The sequence below is a fragment of the Mustela lutreola genome, chromosome 8 (assembly GCF_030435805.1).
Source record: "Mustela lutreola isolate mMusLut2 chromosome 8, mMusLut2.pri, whole genome shotgun sequence".
NCBI classification, from domain to species: domain Eukaryota; kingdom Metazoa; phylum Chordata; class Mammalia; order Carnivora; family Mustelidae; genus Mustela; species Mustela lutreola.
Window position 1 is genome coordinate 97,303,645 of NC_081297.1, and position 16,418 is coordinate 97,320,062.

The 16,418-nt window shown below is 34.5% G+C and overlaps 1 protein-coding gene across 2 annotated transcripts; it reads left to right on the forward strand.

The window, feature by feature from the left end:
• Positions 1-563: 563 nt before the first annotated feature.
• On the forward strand, positions 564-16,137 carry LOC131839049 (NKG2-A/NKG2-B type II integral membrane protein-like). 2 transcript variants are annotated; one of them, XM_059186117.1, is made up of 6 exons: positions 571-844; positions 1,473-1,550; positions 2,033-2,086; positions 2,613-2,758; positions 14,984-15,087; positions 15,316-16,137. In XM_059186117.1, exons 1-6 carry the CDS (start codon positions 640-642, stop codon positions 15,434-15,436), a joined length of 708 nt encoding a protein of 235 aa, XP_059042100.1. In that variant the 5' UTR covers positions 571-639; the 3' UTR covers positions 15,437-16,137. The 2 variants fall into 2 exon arrangements, with proteins under 2 accessions (XP_059042101.1, XP_059042100.1); XM_059186118.1 differs by lacking the exon at positions 2,033-2,086 and having other exon boundaries at positions 564-844.
• Positions 16,138-16,418: the final 281 nt, after the last annotated feature.

Sequence of the window (16,418 nt, forward strand, 5' to 3'; positions counted from 1 at the left end):
TCTTCCTTATCCATTCGTCTGTTGAAGGGCATCTTGGTTCTTTCCATAGTTTGGCGACTGTGGCCATTGCTGCTATAAACATTGGGGTACAGAAGGCCCTTCTTTTCACTACATCTGTATCTTTGGGGTAAATATCCAGTAGTGCAATTGCAGGGTCATAGGGAAGCTCTATTTTTAAATTCTTGAGTACAGCATTTTTTTTTTTTTTTTTTTTTTATACATTTTTTTTTATACAAGTTTTTAATTTTAACCCAGTTATTCCACTATCATTGAAAAGTTCTATTGAATCTGATCTTACATTGATAAGGACAATATTATTTCTGAATTCCTTTCTTCTTCCCTAATTTATTGCTTTACATTACTCCAACCAGTTGTGTCAAACATAGAATATGTTCTATGTTGTGTCAAACATTGAATACCGTCGTAAAAACAATGTATTCTATCATGAAATGCTTCTTTAAAGCTCTAAGGAAATTAGTACCAAATTTTACATTGTTCAACAGCAAATGAATGCTATCACTCACCACACACTCCACCCTCTGTGACTGTCCCAGCAATCTTCTCATCACATACACTATTCTTCAAGTCCTTCAGTACAGTCCCACTCAGCCCTGTGCCTGACACCACGCAGCTGCAGAGATGAATAACCAAGGAGTTACCTATGCAGAACTCAGTCAGGTTAAGGGTTCAAAAAGACAGCAAGTGAAAGCTAAGAGCACTAAGAGTCCCATTTCAAAAACTGAGCAGGAAATAACCTATGTAGAATTAAATCTTCAAGATGCTTCAAATCTTCAAAATGCTTCTCATGATCCTCAAAGGAACAGCAAGAACTCCTACTGTAAAGGTAAAACATGTAATACACATGCAGTATATATGTAGTATATGTACTATGATGTGCAGTTGGGCTGCAGAATGCAGAGAATGAGTAGGGAATGATCTTCCGTATTTTTCATTTCTGAAGATCAGAGCTTGAAGTTGCAATATAGTGTTGTAATTGATATCTGACAACTAACTTTGTTCCAGCCTTGCTATAATTTGTAATCTTTACCCACATCTCCTGGGGTAATAAATTTACTGTAAATGCAATGGTATATTCTGAGAAATGATTATAACAATAGATATAAGTTTGGGGTCCAAATTTTTATATGTGACTCCCTGTGCTTTGTTGGTTCTACTGCATGTAAATTTCTTTTTTTTTTTTTAAGATTTTATTTATTTGACAGAGAGAGATCACAAGTAGGCAGAGAGGCAGGCAGAGAGAGAGGAGGAAGCAGGCACCCTGCTGAGCAGAGAGCCCGATGTGGGACTCGATCCCAGGACCCTGAGATCATGACCTGAGCCGAAGGCAGCGGCTTAACCCACTGAGCCACCCAGGCGCCCCATCTACTGCATGTAAATTTCTTAAGGATTATTTCTGCCAATCCTTTCTCAGTGTTTTCATTCCTCTTCCAACCATTTACCTTTATGTTCAGGAAAGCTCATTGCTGGGATCCTGGGAATCATTTGCCTTCTCTTGATGTCCACTGTGGTCACAATAGCTGTTATTCCCTGTAAGTGTTTGAATGACTACAAGGGAATTTTTCCCTTTAATGATTTTCAGTGCCTTGAAATATTGCATAATATTATGGAATTGTATTACCTCACTTTAATGCATGTATGTTCTCAGTGTGGAGTGGTTATTCTGAATTTGTCAAAATTATAAATAACAGAATAATTGTAGAGAGTATTACACACATATTCAGATTTCATTGCTCAAAAACAAGTTATAGGAGAGACCTCACGGAGATATACAAGTTAATTCTTGAGATTAGTTAAATCAAATACCGTAAGATACAGTGAAGTTTGTTCTTTATGTTTTTGCAATATTTTCCTCCACATCTTCATTATTTTATTCACTTTTTTTGGTAAGTCAACTTTATTGCAGAACTTTCTCATTCTAAATAATAGACCAAGTTTCAAAAAGAAACTCACATCATTATGATTTATTTACTTTAATATTAAGTTTTTGTGAGGATTACTTTAATTTTTCTAGTTACTGAAGGAACAGAGCAGAACAAAACACTCCTGGAAACAAGGATCCAAAAAGGTACAATCATTTTCCGAACTCTGATATTAACATAGATTTCTATTTTATCTTTATCTTAAACAAGGAAAAGATGATAATAGATTCTTTTGGGGAGAATAAATTAGAAAATCATGTAACAAAGTTTCAGAAATGATGACTATATGAAGGTATTACTTCTAATGTAACAATCTGAAGAAATACTCACTCAAATTCCCATATCCATTGTTACCCATTACCTCAAATTCCCTCCTACTATAACAGGGATAAGGGATAAATCTCAAATAATGGTTTCCTCCAGTGACTCTCATGACATGGAGAGATGGAAATTTTGGGGTGTTTGCTCTATATAAACACATAAATTAGGGAATGGTTGGCTAACCATTCTCTGTTGAGTGTGCATAAGCATATTTTGTCTTATTTATACCTTCCTAGGTATACATGGATATGTTATGCACACATATATGTACACATAGGTGAGCATGTAAATTAATTTGAATTTGTTAGTATTCAAAATTCTTTTGGATGACCTCTCATAATCTTTCTCCAGCTTATCACTGTTGTCCGAAAGAGTGGCTTACATATGATAACAATTGCTATTATATTAGCACTGAAAGAAAATCATGGCATGAGAGTTCAGAGTCCTGTGCTTCTCAGAACTCTAACCTACTTTCCATAGATGATGAAGAGGAAATGGTAAGGTTCAGATGTTTCCATTTTATTAAGAGCTTATCTGTTAATATTATAATATTATACTTGTAGAGTTCATCCATAGTTTTATGTTTGTGTTTGTATTTATAGATAATTGCTATTGTTTTAAAGTCTGCTAATGTTCCATAATTTGGCTCTAAATATTTTATTTATATTTTATGCTGTTAATGTAAATTTGATAAATTTCAGTCTAGGTTTTCATAGAAAACTGTGCTTCTATATATGCCATTTTGCCTAAATTAATCTTTACTATTTAATCTTACCACACATCAAAGAAACTAAGTCTATGATTGTGAAATTGATCACAAAGGAGCTAGAACCACATAATTACAAATCAGATCCTGAAATAGAAGCTTAGAGCCTTTATTAGCCCTGCTAATTTTCATATTGTGAAATACCTTTGCTTATTTTTGGACTTCATATCAATGGATTCATGCAGTGTGCAATTTAATTGTGTCACCTTTCACTCTCACATATTTGTAATCCATCTCTATTATCAATTAGTCTATCGTTTGTGAATGTTCACTGCCCTGTCTTACATGAATATGACCTTTTAAAATCTATTCTTAGAAATTTAGTCCTTTTAGTATGTGGGTATCATTAACAACTATTTTATGGAAAACCTTTCCTTGTCTATTTTCATACATTGTATGTACAGTAATTTATGCCTGACTATGTAATAGTCATATACTTAGGCATATAAATATAAAAGGCCTATAAAAATAGTAGTAATATATTTAGGCATATAAGTATAGTAGTAATATATTTAGGTAAATAAATATTACATTTATCATCATAAAATACAAACAGAATTATAACATTATAATTGTATTTATGTTTAATTATAATACCTTTTTATTTAAGGATTAGAATGAAATTGCATGGTCATAGTTATGTGTTTTCAATTTATTAAATTATTCCAGTATTTTTTCTAATGTATTATTTAAATATATACTTTATCAAATAGAACCAAAATTCAGTAGTCTCAGAAAAATTAATTCAGTAGTCTCAGAAAAAATAATTCAATAAGATCTGGTGGTTCTATAACAACACTATTTTTCTGGGCCATGAATCATTAGGATGTTATCTTTTGTGAGGATGAGAAGTCATCTAGTGTCACTTTTGATACGTGCCCATTTCTCCTTTTCCCTTCTTAGAAGTCCTTGTCATATTTTAGATATGAGCTCTTTTTTGAGTTTATAAGATACAAATACATTTTGATGCAGTGACTTACATTTTTACTATCATACTGGAGTTTTTAATCACCAATATTTATTTATTTATTTGTTTATTATTTATTTATTTAATATTTTATTTATTTATTTGAGAGAGAGACACACAGACAGTGCCAGCAAGCATGAGCAGGGGGAGGGGCAGGAGAAGAGGGAGAAGCAGACTCCTGAACTGAGCAGGGATCCCAACAGGGTACTGGATCCCAGGACCCTGATTATGACCTGAATTGAAGGCAGCCACTTAACCAAATGAACCACCCACATGCTCCAAGTACAAAAATTTATTAATGTAACTCTAGTTCAATTTATCATTTGGTCGTTAGTGATTGTTTTGGACTTATTTCAGAAATTAGTCTAAATTAATGAATATAATTGCTTATGTTATTTTCCAGAATTTACAGTTTTCTTTATTTATTTTTTAACTCTTAAATAGGGTTTATAACTCATTGGGAATTTATTTTTTCTGATGCTGTGTTTGTCATATTGTGAGATAATAGATTTTTGATGAATAATGCAGTTAGTGTCTAAAAATTTTCTCTTTCTAGCATGCCTTTTTTCCACTATTTTGACTGGAGAGAAAAAACATCTTGGGGCTTTTGTCTGTCCCCCTTGGTAGCCGTGGGTTGGCAGCCTCTCTGTCATCAGTCTGGGACAGGTGAGGGAAAGAGAAATTCCAGGGAACTCACCACCATGTCATTCCTCAGGTCTAGAGTACCTGGTTCTGTCAGCTTTCTTATCATCTATCTGAATCTTCTTATGTTGTCTTTATAGACTATCCAGGCTTTTTGCTGTGTTTGGTGGGAGAAATAGTGAAAAGTTTTCCTTCTCTATCTTTCCAAAACCAGAAGTCTGATTTGTAGTGGTTTTAATTTGTATGTTCCTAAGACTAATAGTGTTGAACATCTTTTCCTATACTCATTTGCCATCCATATAATGTTTTCTGAAGAAGTTGACTATTGAAATATTTTGGTTATATTTTTAATTTTTGTAATTATACTTTGAGAATTTTTTATGTATCCTGGCAGCCAGTCTTTTATGAGATTATGATTTGTAAATATATCTTCTGAAGTCTATGATTTACTTCTCTTTTCAAAGAGTAGAAATTATCTTGTCAAACTACACTTCACCAATTTTTTCTTTTATGGATCATGTTTTTATTGTTCTATTGTCTGTCCAACATTAGATCATGCATTTTTTCTAATACATCTTTCTGAAATCTTATCATTTACATTTATGTATGATTAATTTTAGCAGTTTTGTACATAGTATAAAGTATATATTTATTAAAAATATATGATAGTCCATTCTTTCCACAATATTTTTTGAAAAGACTATACTTCCTCCACTGAATTATTTGTATCTTTGTTGAAATCTACATTCTGTATGTGTGGATATAAATTTTGCACTTCTGTTTCATTAACCTCCTCATGTGTTTTTATGTCAATTTCATACTTTAAAAACCATCCTTTTTTATTTTTTTATTTTTTTTATTTAATCTTTTATTTTTATAAACATATATTTTTATCCCCAGGGGTACAGGTCTGTGAATCGCCAGGTTTACACACTTCAAAGCACTCACCAAAGCACATACCCTCCCCAATGTCCATAACCCCACCCCCCTTCTCCCAACCCCCCTCCCCCCAGCAACCCTCAGTTTGTTTTGTGAGATTAAGAGTCACTTATGGTTTGTCTCCCTCCCAATCCCATCTTGTTTCATTGATTCTTCTTCTACCCACTTAACCCCCGTGTTGCATCACCACTTTTTCATATCAGGGAGATCATATGATAGTTATCTTTTTCTGCTTGACTTATTTCGCTAAGCATGATACACTCTAGTTCCATCCATGTTGTCGCAAATGGCAAGATTTCATTTCTTTTGATGGCTGCATAGTATTCCATTGTGTATATATACCACCTCTTCTTGATCCATTCATCTGTTGATGGACATCTAGGTTCTTTCCGTAGTTTGGCTATTATGGACATTGCTGCTATAAACATTCAGGTGCACGTGCCCCTTTGGATCACTACGTTTGTATCTTTAGGGTTAATACCCAGTAGTGCAATTGCTGGGTCATAGGGCAGTTCTATTTTCAACATTTTGAGGAACCTCCATGCTGTTTTCCAAAGTGGTTGCACCAGCCTCATTCCCACCAACAGTGTAGGAGGGTTCCCCTTTCTCTGCATCCTCGCCAGCATCTGTCATTTCCTGACTTGTTGATTTTAGCCATTCTGACTGGTGTGAGGTCATATCTCATTGTGGTTTTGATTTGTATTTCCCTGATGCCGAGTGATATGGAGCTCTTTTTCATTGTCTGTTTGCCATCTGGATGTCTTCTTTGCAGAAATGTCTGTTCATGTCCTCTACCCATTTCTTGATTGGATTATTTGTTCTTTGGGTGTTGAGTTTGCTAAGTTCTTTATAGATTTTGGACACTAGTCCTTTATCTGATATGTCATTTGCAAATATCTTCTTCCATTCTGTCAGTTGTCTTTTGATTTTGTTAACTGTTTCCTTTGCTGTGCAAAAGCTTTTGATCTTGATGAAATCCCAATAGTTCATTTTTGCCCTTGCTTCCCTTGCCTTTGGCGATGTTCCTAGGAAGATGTTGCTGCGGCTGAGGTCGAAGAGGTTGCTGCCTGTGTTCTCTTCAAGGATTTTGATGGATTCCTTTCACACATTGAGGTCCTTCATCCATTTTGAGTCTATTTTCATGTGTGGTGTAAGGAAATGGTCCATCCTTTTTTAAACATTGAGTTTATACTTGTTCTTTCCAGAGTTATATCTATTCTAGATCTTTGCATAAATGTTTCCTACTTATTTCTATCTTGCTAAAGATATTTTTTTAAATAAGAGTGAATGTTAATTTTATTAATTGCCTTCTGCATCAGGGAAATCATACCATTTGATCTTCTTTACTCTGCTAATATGATGAAGTTTGACTATGGAATTTCAAATGTAAATCCAACATTGTATTATTTCAATAAATCTACTTATGTCATAGTCCTTTATTTTCACACATTGTCCAAATCTATTTATGAATGCCACAAACATGTAATTTCCTTTTTTTTTTTAGCATTCCCATCAAAATGCACATAACACATATTTTATTAGCCCCTCTTTCTACCCTCAAGGGTTTCTTTTTACTGTTCAATTAGCATTACATTTTTCCTTATTTCTAAACATCTAAATATTCTGTAACTGAGTGTGAAAAGCTTTCTGAATGACAGATTAAATTGTATTAGAATTTGTAACAACACTTCTGATATTTTCATTTCTTTTTGTTTTTGTTTTCACAAAGTTGAATTTAGTAGGATTTTTTCAATTTTATGTCTAGTTTTAAATATGTTTGCATATTTTCAAAATATTCTCTTATGATAATTTTACTGTGGTATAAGGTACATACAGATGGATGCAATTTTACACGCCAAAAGATGCCAACAAATGGCTGCATTTTCAAGACTCACCATCATGTGGAATGAGAATACGAATATTACCATCACTACAAAATGCCCCTTTCATGTTCTAATCTGCATTTAAAAAGCACTTTATGTAAATGGATCATACAGTATGTATTCTTTCTTTCTTGGCTCTTTTAGGGAAAGCAAAACTTGTGCAATTCACCTATACAGTTGCATTGGTTTTCAATTGTCCAAACTCATTTCTTTCTTTTTTTTTTTTAAGATTTTTTTTATTTGTCCGAGAGAGAGAGAGAGAGAGAGAGCGCATGTGCATAAGCGGGCAGAGTGGCAGGCAAAGGTGGAGAGAGAAACAGGCTCCCCGCCGAGCAAGGAGCCCAATGCGGGACTCCATCCTATGACCCTGGGATTGCGACCTGAGCCAGAGGCAGCGGCTCAACTGACTGAGCCACCCAGGCATCCCTCCAAACTCATTTCTATTCCATTGTCTGATTCTACTTAAATTTATTCATCCATACTACTGTTGATACTCTTGGATATTTGGGAATTGATCCATCTGGGGCTACTGTGAGTTATTCTACTATATGTAATTCAAAATCAGCTTTTGGCTAAATATATGTTTATCATTTCCTTGTTCTCTAACTTTAATTGGCTCTTCTCTGTATAGCTTCTTGAGAAGGTCATCAGGTCATGCATTTTATAACATTCTTCCTTTTGAGTATAAGTGACAAAGCTTCACATTGTCTCTAAACACCACTTTAGTTCCACTCTAAAAGTTTCAATATAGCCTCAGTTTAGTATCATCCACTACAAGGTATATTCACAGATTTCATCTTGGAACTATACATTTTTCAGAAGTATACCACTTTTCCACAAGTTTGAAAATTGTCCACATGTCTTTTCCTTGTTGCTTCTAATTTAATCCTTTGTCTATTACTTTGAATATCTCCATTCTTCAAAAATGTGATCCCTATTCATGACCTAGACCCTTTTCTCCATTCATCAGTTATGTCAGGCTTGTTCCTACTGCTTGGATAGTCTTCCATAGGCCTCCTGATTTTGTGACTAGCTGTTCTCTCCCTACTAATGGAGCAACTTTTAAATCTCCAACTATACCATTAAATTGTTTATTTATCCTTCCAAATCCATCATTTTCTGTTTCATGGTGTTTAAAGGTTCTGTTGCAAAGTGAATAATATATGTTTTTAATTGTTTTATTTTTCTCTTATTTTGAGAGCCTTAACATGTTGAAATGTTTAATTTCTAATAATATATCTTATTTTTACAGTTACCTTGTCTGACACTAGAATAGCTATTTCTGCTCATTTATGGGCTGATTGTTGTAGGGAAGATCTTTTGTTATCCATTTTTTATACCTATTGTGCTTTTGAGTCTAATGTGTGCCTGTTACAGAAAGCATGTAGATCCTACCTTTTCACTTGGGAGACAATTTCTATCTTTTGATTGAAATATTTATTTAATTCACTTGAATATCTTTAATGGGATAGTTGGGGTTGGGTCTGTCATTTTGCTACTTATTCTATGTCTGTGTCTTTATTTCTTCTTCCATGTTGCCCAACAACTTTTGTATTAAACGTGTTATTTTAGTGTTCCATTTTAATTCCTCTATTTTTGTCTTAGCTATATTCTTAAGTTATTTCCTTTGTAGAAGCTGTAGGTATTACAAATATACCTTTTGTTTGTTTTTAATAGCTAAAATAGACATATAACATTGTATAAATTTAACCGTACAATGTGTTCATTTGATACACTTATGTATTAGAGTATGATTACTAAGATAATGCTAGATAACACTTTCTCATGTTATATATTTATCATTTTTGTGGATATTGAGAGCAGCAAAGATTTAGTCTTACCAACTTTGAAGTTTATAATACAGTAATGCTGACTATAATCACTACATTGTACATTAGACTTCCAGAACTTATTATCTACTAGTTGTTACTTTGTATTCTTAAACATCTCCCCAATTCCCCATACTTCACAGCTTCTGCTAAACAGCATTCTGTTCTTTGCTTTTACAAGTTCATGTTTTTAGAATCTCCATATAAGTGAGAGGACAGTGTTTATCTATCTCCGTCAGACTTTTGTCACTTACTATAAGGTCTTCAAGATCTATCAATTTGCCACAAATGGCATGATTTTCTACTTCCTCATGTCTGAATAATATTTCAATATGCATAAATATATTTGTGTATGTGTATATATATTGTACATTCTTTAATTATTTATCTATTGACAGATGCTTAGGTTCCTTCCATAACTGGCTATTGTGACTAATGTTGCAATGAGAATGGATATGCAGATATAACTTTGAGATGATTTCATTTCTTTAAATTTATACATAAGAGTGGCATTACTGATTCTTATGGCAGTTTTACTTTTAATTTCTTAAAAACCACCACACTATTATCCATTTGGCAGTACAAATTTACATTTCCTTTAAAGGACTTCCTTTTCTTGACATGCTCACCAAAATTAGATAACTCTTACCTTTTTGAAAAAAACATCTTAACCGGTGTGAGGTGATATTTTATTGTGGTTTATCTGATGATTAGTGATTTAGAGCACCTGTCATGTATCTTTTGACCTTTTGTATGTCTTCAGAAAAGTCTTCTCAGGTCTTTTGCCCGTTTTTTTTTTTTTGTTTTTGTTTTTGTTTTTTGCCCATTTTTAAAATTGCATTGTTTTCTTTGTTTTTACCACATTGTGTGAGTTCTTTATGTATTTTGGATATTAGTCATTTATCTGATTTATAGTTGATAAATATTCTCTCCTGTTCTGTGCATTGTTCTTTCAATTTTTTTTTTTTAATTTTTTCCCTTGCTGTTCAGAAGCTCCTTAGTTTAATGCAGTCCTACTTTTTTCTTTTAGTTTTTGTTGCCTTGATTTTGGTGACTTATCCACAAAATCATTGCCTCTGCCAAGATCCAATATCCTTATCCTTCGGCCTCTACTAGTGATTTTATATTTTTATATGTTTTTATGTTACTTATTTTTGTCTTTTTTTCAGCTTTAAGAACTCACTTTAATGGGCACCTGGGTGGCTCAGTGGGTTAAGCCTCTGCCTTCAGCTCAGGTCATGATCTCAGGGTTCTTGGATCCTATCCTGCATCGGGCTCCTTGCTCAGTGGGGAGCCTGCTCCCCCCTCCCCCTCTGCCCACCTCTCTGCCTCCTTGTGGTTTCTCTCTCTGTCAAATAAATAAATAAAATCTTTACAAAAAAAAAAAAAAGAATTCACTTTAACATTTCCATAGGGCAGGTCTAATAGTTAACATTTCTTCTGACACATGGCATTAACCAACCATCACTAGGATCTTGCTTTTCCTCTCCTCTGACTGCCATCTTGGGCGAGAGTTAAAACTTTGACATGCTATCCTCGGAGATGCTGGAAAAGTCTTTATCTCTTCTTCAATTCTGAATGACAGCTTTGTTGAGTGAGGTATTCTTGGTTGACAGGCAATTTTCCCATTGATCACATTAAACATATCATCCCACTCTCTCTTGTGTCATCCATGGGAAGAAATTCTTGCGGAGAGGATACTTTTTGGTGTCTGGTTTGGCATGCTGACCTCAGAGCTCTCAAAGCATTATTGGAGCTGTCATCCAGGATCAGGTACCAATGGAAACACCATAGCAACTGCGTGTTGGTGCACAAGTGCACTTGCTGTGGCTGTGGCACTCAGGTCTGGGGTGGAGACGTGCACGTGCACTGAAAACTGTACTTGGGTCTCAGGGGCTCACCATGTGACTCTGGCTGGCTGAAGGGAAGAATGTAGGAGTGACATGGGCTTTTGGATGACAAGATTCATTTGGGACATGAGGCTGTGGGGCAGGGTGTGGTAGCAGCATAGTCTGAGGACAGTAAGTCGAAGTTTCAATTCTGTCCCAAGTAGCAGTCACAAGATATCAACAGCATGAACCTGTGGTGGTTTTTTCAAATCATGTGTCAGGACCCAAGGAGCTGAGCATGGAGCTCTAGCAGTCTAACCCCCAGTAACAGTTCAAAGCTGTGACCTGGGAGCTGAAAATTTGTCTTGGGATGTAGCAGTACAGTACCCCCAATTTGTACTCAGGACCCTGCCAAGGAACCTACAGAATGGGACTCAAGGCAGTGAGAGCTTTACTCTAGCAATGACGGGTCAGAGGCTTGAGCTTCCATAGGTGGAGGAAAAGGTCCATGCAGCACCAACCTGGTATTAGCAATGGCAGTTCAGAGTCCAGGCCTGGGATGGGGTTGTGGTTTAGAGCAGAAGCACCATTTACAGTAAGACCCAGAGCCATAACATGGAACCTGATAGGTAGGGCATAACATCGTGGCATTTCATCCATGTTGTAGCATGTGACAGGATTTCCTTCCTTTCCAAGGCTGAATAATATTATATTGGTATATGTATACTATGTTTCCTTGATCCATTCATCTGTTAGTGGACTTTTGGGCTGCTTCAACCTCTTGGCTCCTGTGAATAATGCTGTAGTCAGCATGGGTGAACAGATATCTATTTGAGATCTTGCTTTCAATTTTTGTATATATTTCCTATATGTAGATTTACTGATTCATATGGCAATTCTAGTTTCAATTTTTTAAAGAAGCACCATACTGTTTTTCATATTTTCATAATAGCTCACCAATATATATTCCCAACAATAGTGTATTGGTAAGATCAACACTTTTTTAATAGTATACATCTTAAGGAGTATGAGGAAATATCTTAGAGAATTTGATTTGCATCTCTCTGATAACTAGTGACATCGAGCATCTTTTCATATGTTTTTAACCATTTGTATATTTTCTTTGGAAAAAAATCTCCTTTTAATTCCTTTGCCCATTTTTAAATTGGGTTATTTGGGTTTTGTTACTAACTCATATGATTCCTTATATATTTCGGATATGAATCCTTTGTTTGATATATGATTTACAAGCATTTTTTTTTCATACTCTGTCATTTCATTCTCTTAATCATGCCCTTTGAGTCAGAGAAACATTTTAGTTTAATGTAGCCCATTTGTCTACAACAGACTTTTCCTTTGTGGTCTTTGCCTTTGGTGTCATATCAAGAAATCATTGCCAAATACAATGTTTTCCCTTTCCCCTCATATTTTCTTCAAGGAATTTTACAGTTTTATATCTTGTGTTTAGGTCTTTAACTTGGTTTGAGTTAACTTTAGTATATGGTGTAAATATTGGCATCCAATTTCATTCTTTTATATCAGATAATCAGTTTCCCAACACCATTTGTGAAAGATACAGTCCCTTCCCTACTGAATGGTCTTGGCACGTTCATCAAAAATGATTAGACCAAATACACATAGTTGTGTGTCTGGGTATATTTTTAAATTATTGTTTACATGGGGAATTTAGGGTTTTGTGTATCTTCATCTTGCTGATATTATCCCCCTGCAATCTGAAATACTGTGCCAGGCAGATAAGGATTCTGTGGTAGATGATGAGGTCTAATGGATATTATCACCCATTCCCTGATCTTCACACTGATTCAAGTCCCTTCATGATCCATTCTGTCCCTTCAGGAATATTTTTTTTGTCTGTAGTTTGGAAGTGTGCTTCAGCCATTTCATTATGATGTCTTAGTTGTGGATTTCTATGTGCTCTACTAGTAGTTTGCTAAGCCCCTGGTGTCCAGGACTATTTTTTAAATATTTGAGAAGTTGTTTATACATTCTGCCCTAGGATTCTTTTTTTTCTGTTGTCTTTTTTCTTTTTTTCTGCTCTGTTGTCCTTCTCAGTTTGAATTTAAACCTATGCAGGTTTTCCTGATACTATTTGGAATATCCTGAACATTGTTATTTTTTCTTTTTTCTTTCTCATCCTATGGGATGAATAAATTATGTTACTCCTTTGACAACCTGGTCATTTTTCTTCTACTGCATCACAAATTTTCTGTATTGCCAATACAGTGAATTTTTCATTTGAGTTATGTATTTATAAACAGGATTTCTGAGCTCTAGTTGCATAGTTTTATTTCTCTGTTGATAATTCCTACTTGAACTATTGCTGCCATAATATTTTCATTTAATTATTTGAACATAGTTTTCTTTATAATTTAAATAGATTTTTAAATATTACTTTAAAATACTTTTATTTTTCAAATAAATTTAACATCTTATCTTCATACAAGTTTCTATAGACCTTATTTTCCCTTAGTATGGAAGACATTTTCCAGTTCCTTTCCATTCTTTTTTTTCTTGAAGATTTTATTTATCTATTTTAGAGAAAGAGAGAGTGAACACATGCAAGCAGGGAGGCGTGGAGTGGGAGGGAGAATGAATCTGAAGCAGATTGCACTGACTGTGGAGACTGACAGGGGCTCAATCCCACAACCACAAGATCATGATTAAATAAAACCAGGAGTCAGACACTTAACTAACTGACTGAGACACCCAGGTGCCCTCCCAGTTCATTTTCATGTCTTTTTTAAGTTTTTTAGGTAGAATTTTTGATTATGTAGTTTAGTAAGTATGCATTCTATTTCATTTTTCTTTCATTTATTATTTTTGAAACTTGCAAAAAGTTTTACTACAAAATCTTCTAAGTCTGCCTGCTGATAGGTCTGCTCAGTTTTTCCAAATTCTTATTGTTTATTTTTATTTTTGAGCCAACATTCCTAGGGCTTGCCTTTGTGATTTTGTAGCTTAGATGTCAAACACTAATATTTTCCAAAGACTGTGTGCAAAGACTGCAAGTCAGTAGAGCTTCCACCATCTGCAATGTGATGTGTATGCATGTGTGTGTGTGTGTATGTGTGTGTGTGAGAGAGAGAAAGAAGGGGGGATTGCTCATAACTTTACTAGCAGTTCTATTTTCTACTGGGTTCATCTTGGTATCCTCTTTCTATGTGCTTATATATATATATTTTTTTTCCATCCACCAAGAGTGTGTAGAGAGTTCTTGTCAACTCTCCCGTTGTACTCTCAGTAACAGAATCTTAAGTATTTATGGGGGTCACAGTGTTTGACCACAACATCTGACTAATAAACATATGGGTTTTCTTCATTTGTACCAAGAAAAATCATCACTATGAGCTGAAAAGCCAATGGGCTATTTCAGTCCCTTATCTACTGCTAATTGAGTCTGTGGCACCAACACCATTGCTTTCTGCAGCTTCTCCAAATTGTGGAACTACAAGCTTCTGGATCACTGAGCTACAGTGGGCAGGCAGGGAGGCAAGGGAGCAGTGCTGGACAAAAAAGACTATGGATGTGCTTTTTCTTGCTTGAATCACTAGGAGTGATTTTCAATGATAGATATTTCACAAAATATTGTTAACCTTTGATCAATTTTTAGGACCCAGAAATTGTTGCCTTTGTAAGTTTGTCCTTTTCACTCACTCCTACTATGATACTCTTATAATATGTCCAGTGTGTAACATTATATGATAGTTTTATAGAATATCTAATGATAGAACATTATATGATAGTTTAAAAGATTCTATAAAGTAAGAAAGAGTTAAATTTGTGACTACAAAATTCAAATGACTATGAGTTTTTATTTGACTTCTAATAAAATTTGCTTTCTCATAGTGTTTGTTGGATGTCTTCATTCATTCTTCATGGATTAAAGTCTGCCAGAGAAGCCACTATAATTCATCTGTGCGGCCAAAAGGCTCATCTTTCTTTTCCAAAGGGTAAGTTTCTTGAGAACATTTATATTTCATGACTTAAAAGAATTGCTTTTATGAAGAAAAATAGCAATATGTGAACAACTATATAAACACAATTGTTGAGGTGTTTCTATAGAAAAATTATATGGGGCAGATTTAGAGATATAACTATTTGTCTAAATAAATTGTTTATTCAACAGAATATTGTTATGTATTGCTAAGATTAATACCATCTAATTCTCTGTATTTCAGGTTGTTGGTATCCTCAGAGAGTGACAAGGATTGCCCATTTTTAAATTTTGACTCAAGAAAATGTTCTTTTGACTCCTGTTTAGAAAGGAAAACATATGTTTGTAAACACCAGGCATATTAGCCACTTAATTTTGGTATAATGCTGTCTCACCATCTTAAAAAATTATATATATCTCATTTCTTTTTTTTTTATTAATTTTTTATTTTTTATAAACATATATTTTTATCCCCAGGGGTACAGGTCTGTGAATCACCAGGTTTACACACTTCACAGCACTCACCAAAACACATACCCTCCCCAATGTCCATAATCCCACCCCGTTCTCCCAAACCCCCTCCCCAGCAACCCTCAGTTTGTTTTGTGAGATTAAGAGTTACTTATGGTTTGTCTCCCTCCCAATCCCATCTTGTTTCATTTATTCTTCTCATTTCTTTATAAGCCAATTTTTTTCTCAGAAATATTTCTGATATTATTTTTAGAGCAATTTTAGATTGACAACAAAATTAAGCGGAAAGTACAGAGCTAGCTTACATTGTCGCTGTATGCACATGTGCCTGGCTTCTCTCATTATCAGCATCACTCACTAGAATGATTCATTAGTTACCAACGAGGAACCTGCAGTTTGCATCATAATCACGCAAAGCCCGAAGTGTACCTGAGGTTTCCCCCTTGGTGTCATAGAACTGTTTTTCTGTCTTAATTTTATTAATGTAAATAATATAAATAGTCAGAGACAAATTATACATTTCTTAAGTTTTTGGTATTTGTTAAATCATAAATTACAAATTAAAATATCAAATACTGTTACTATAAAGCTCTCACCAAGGTAAATAATTCCACTCGTATTTCCAAATGAGTTGATTTCTCATAGTCCTTAAAGAGACCGCAAATGACAACCTAGGGTGGCAATGTTATCAATCAGAATTGAGCCAGGAGACAGAAACCAGAGGAAGATTGATATAAACAATTATTAAGTATTTGTAAGGGAAAGTCTACTAAGAGGAAAGGCTGCTAAAATAAGGAAAATTATAAAATACCTTTGAGTAAAAGGAAAGTACTCAAAGTAGTGAACACTGAGAAAGACAGATCTACTCTCTGAAGA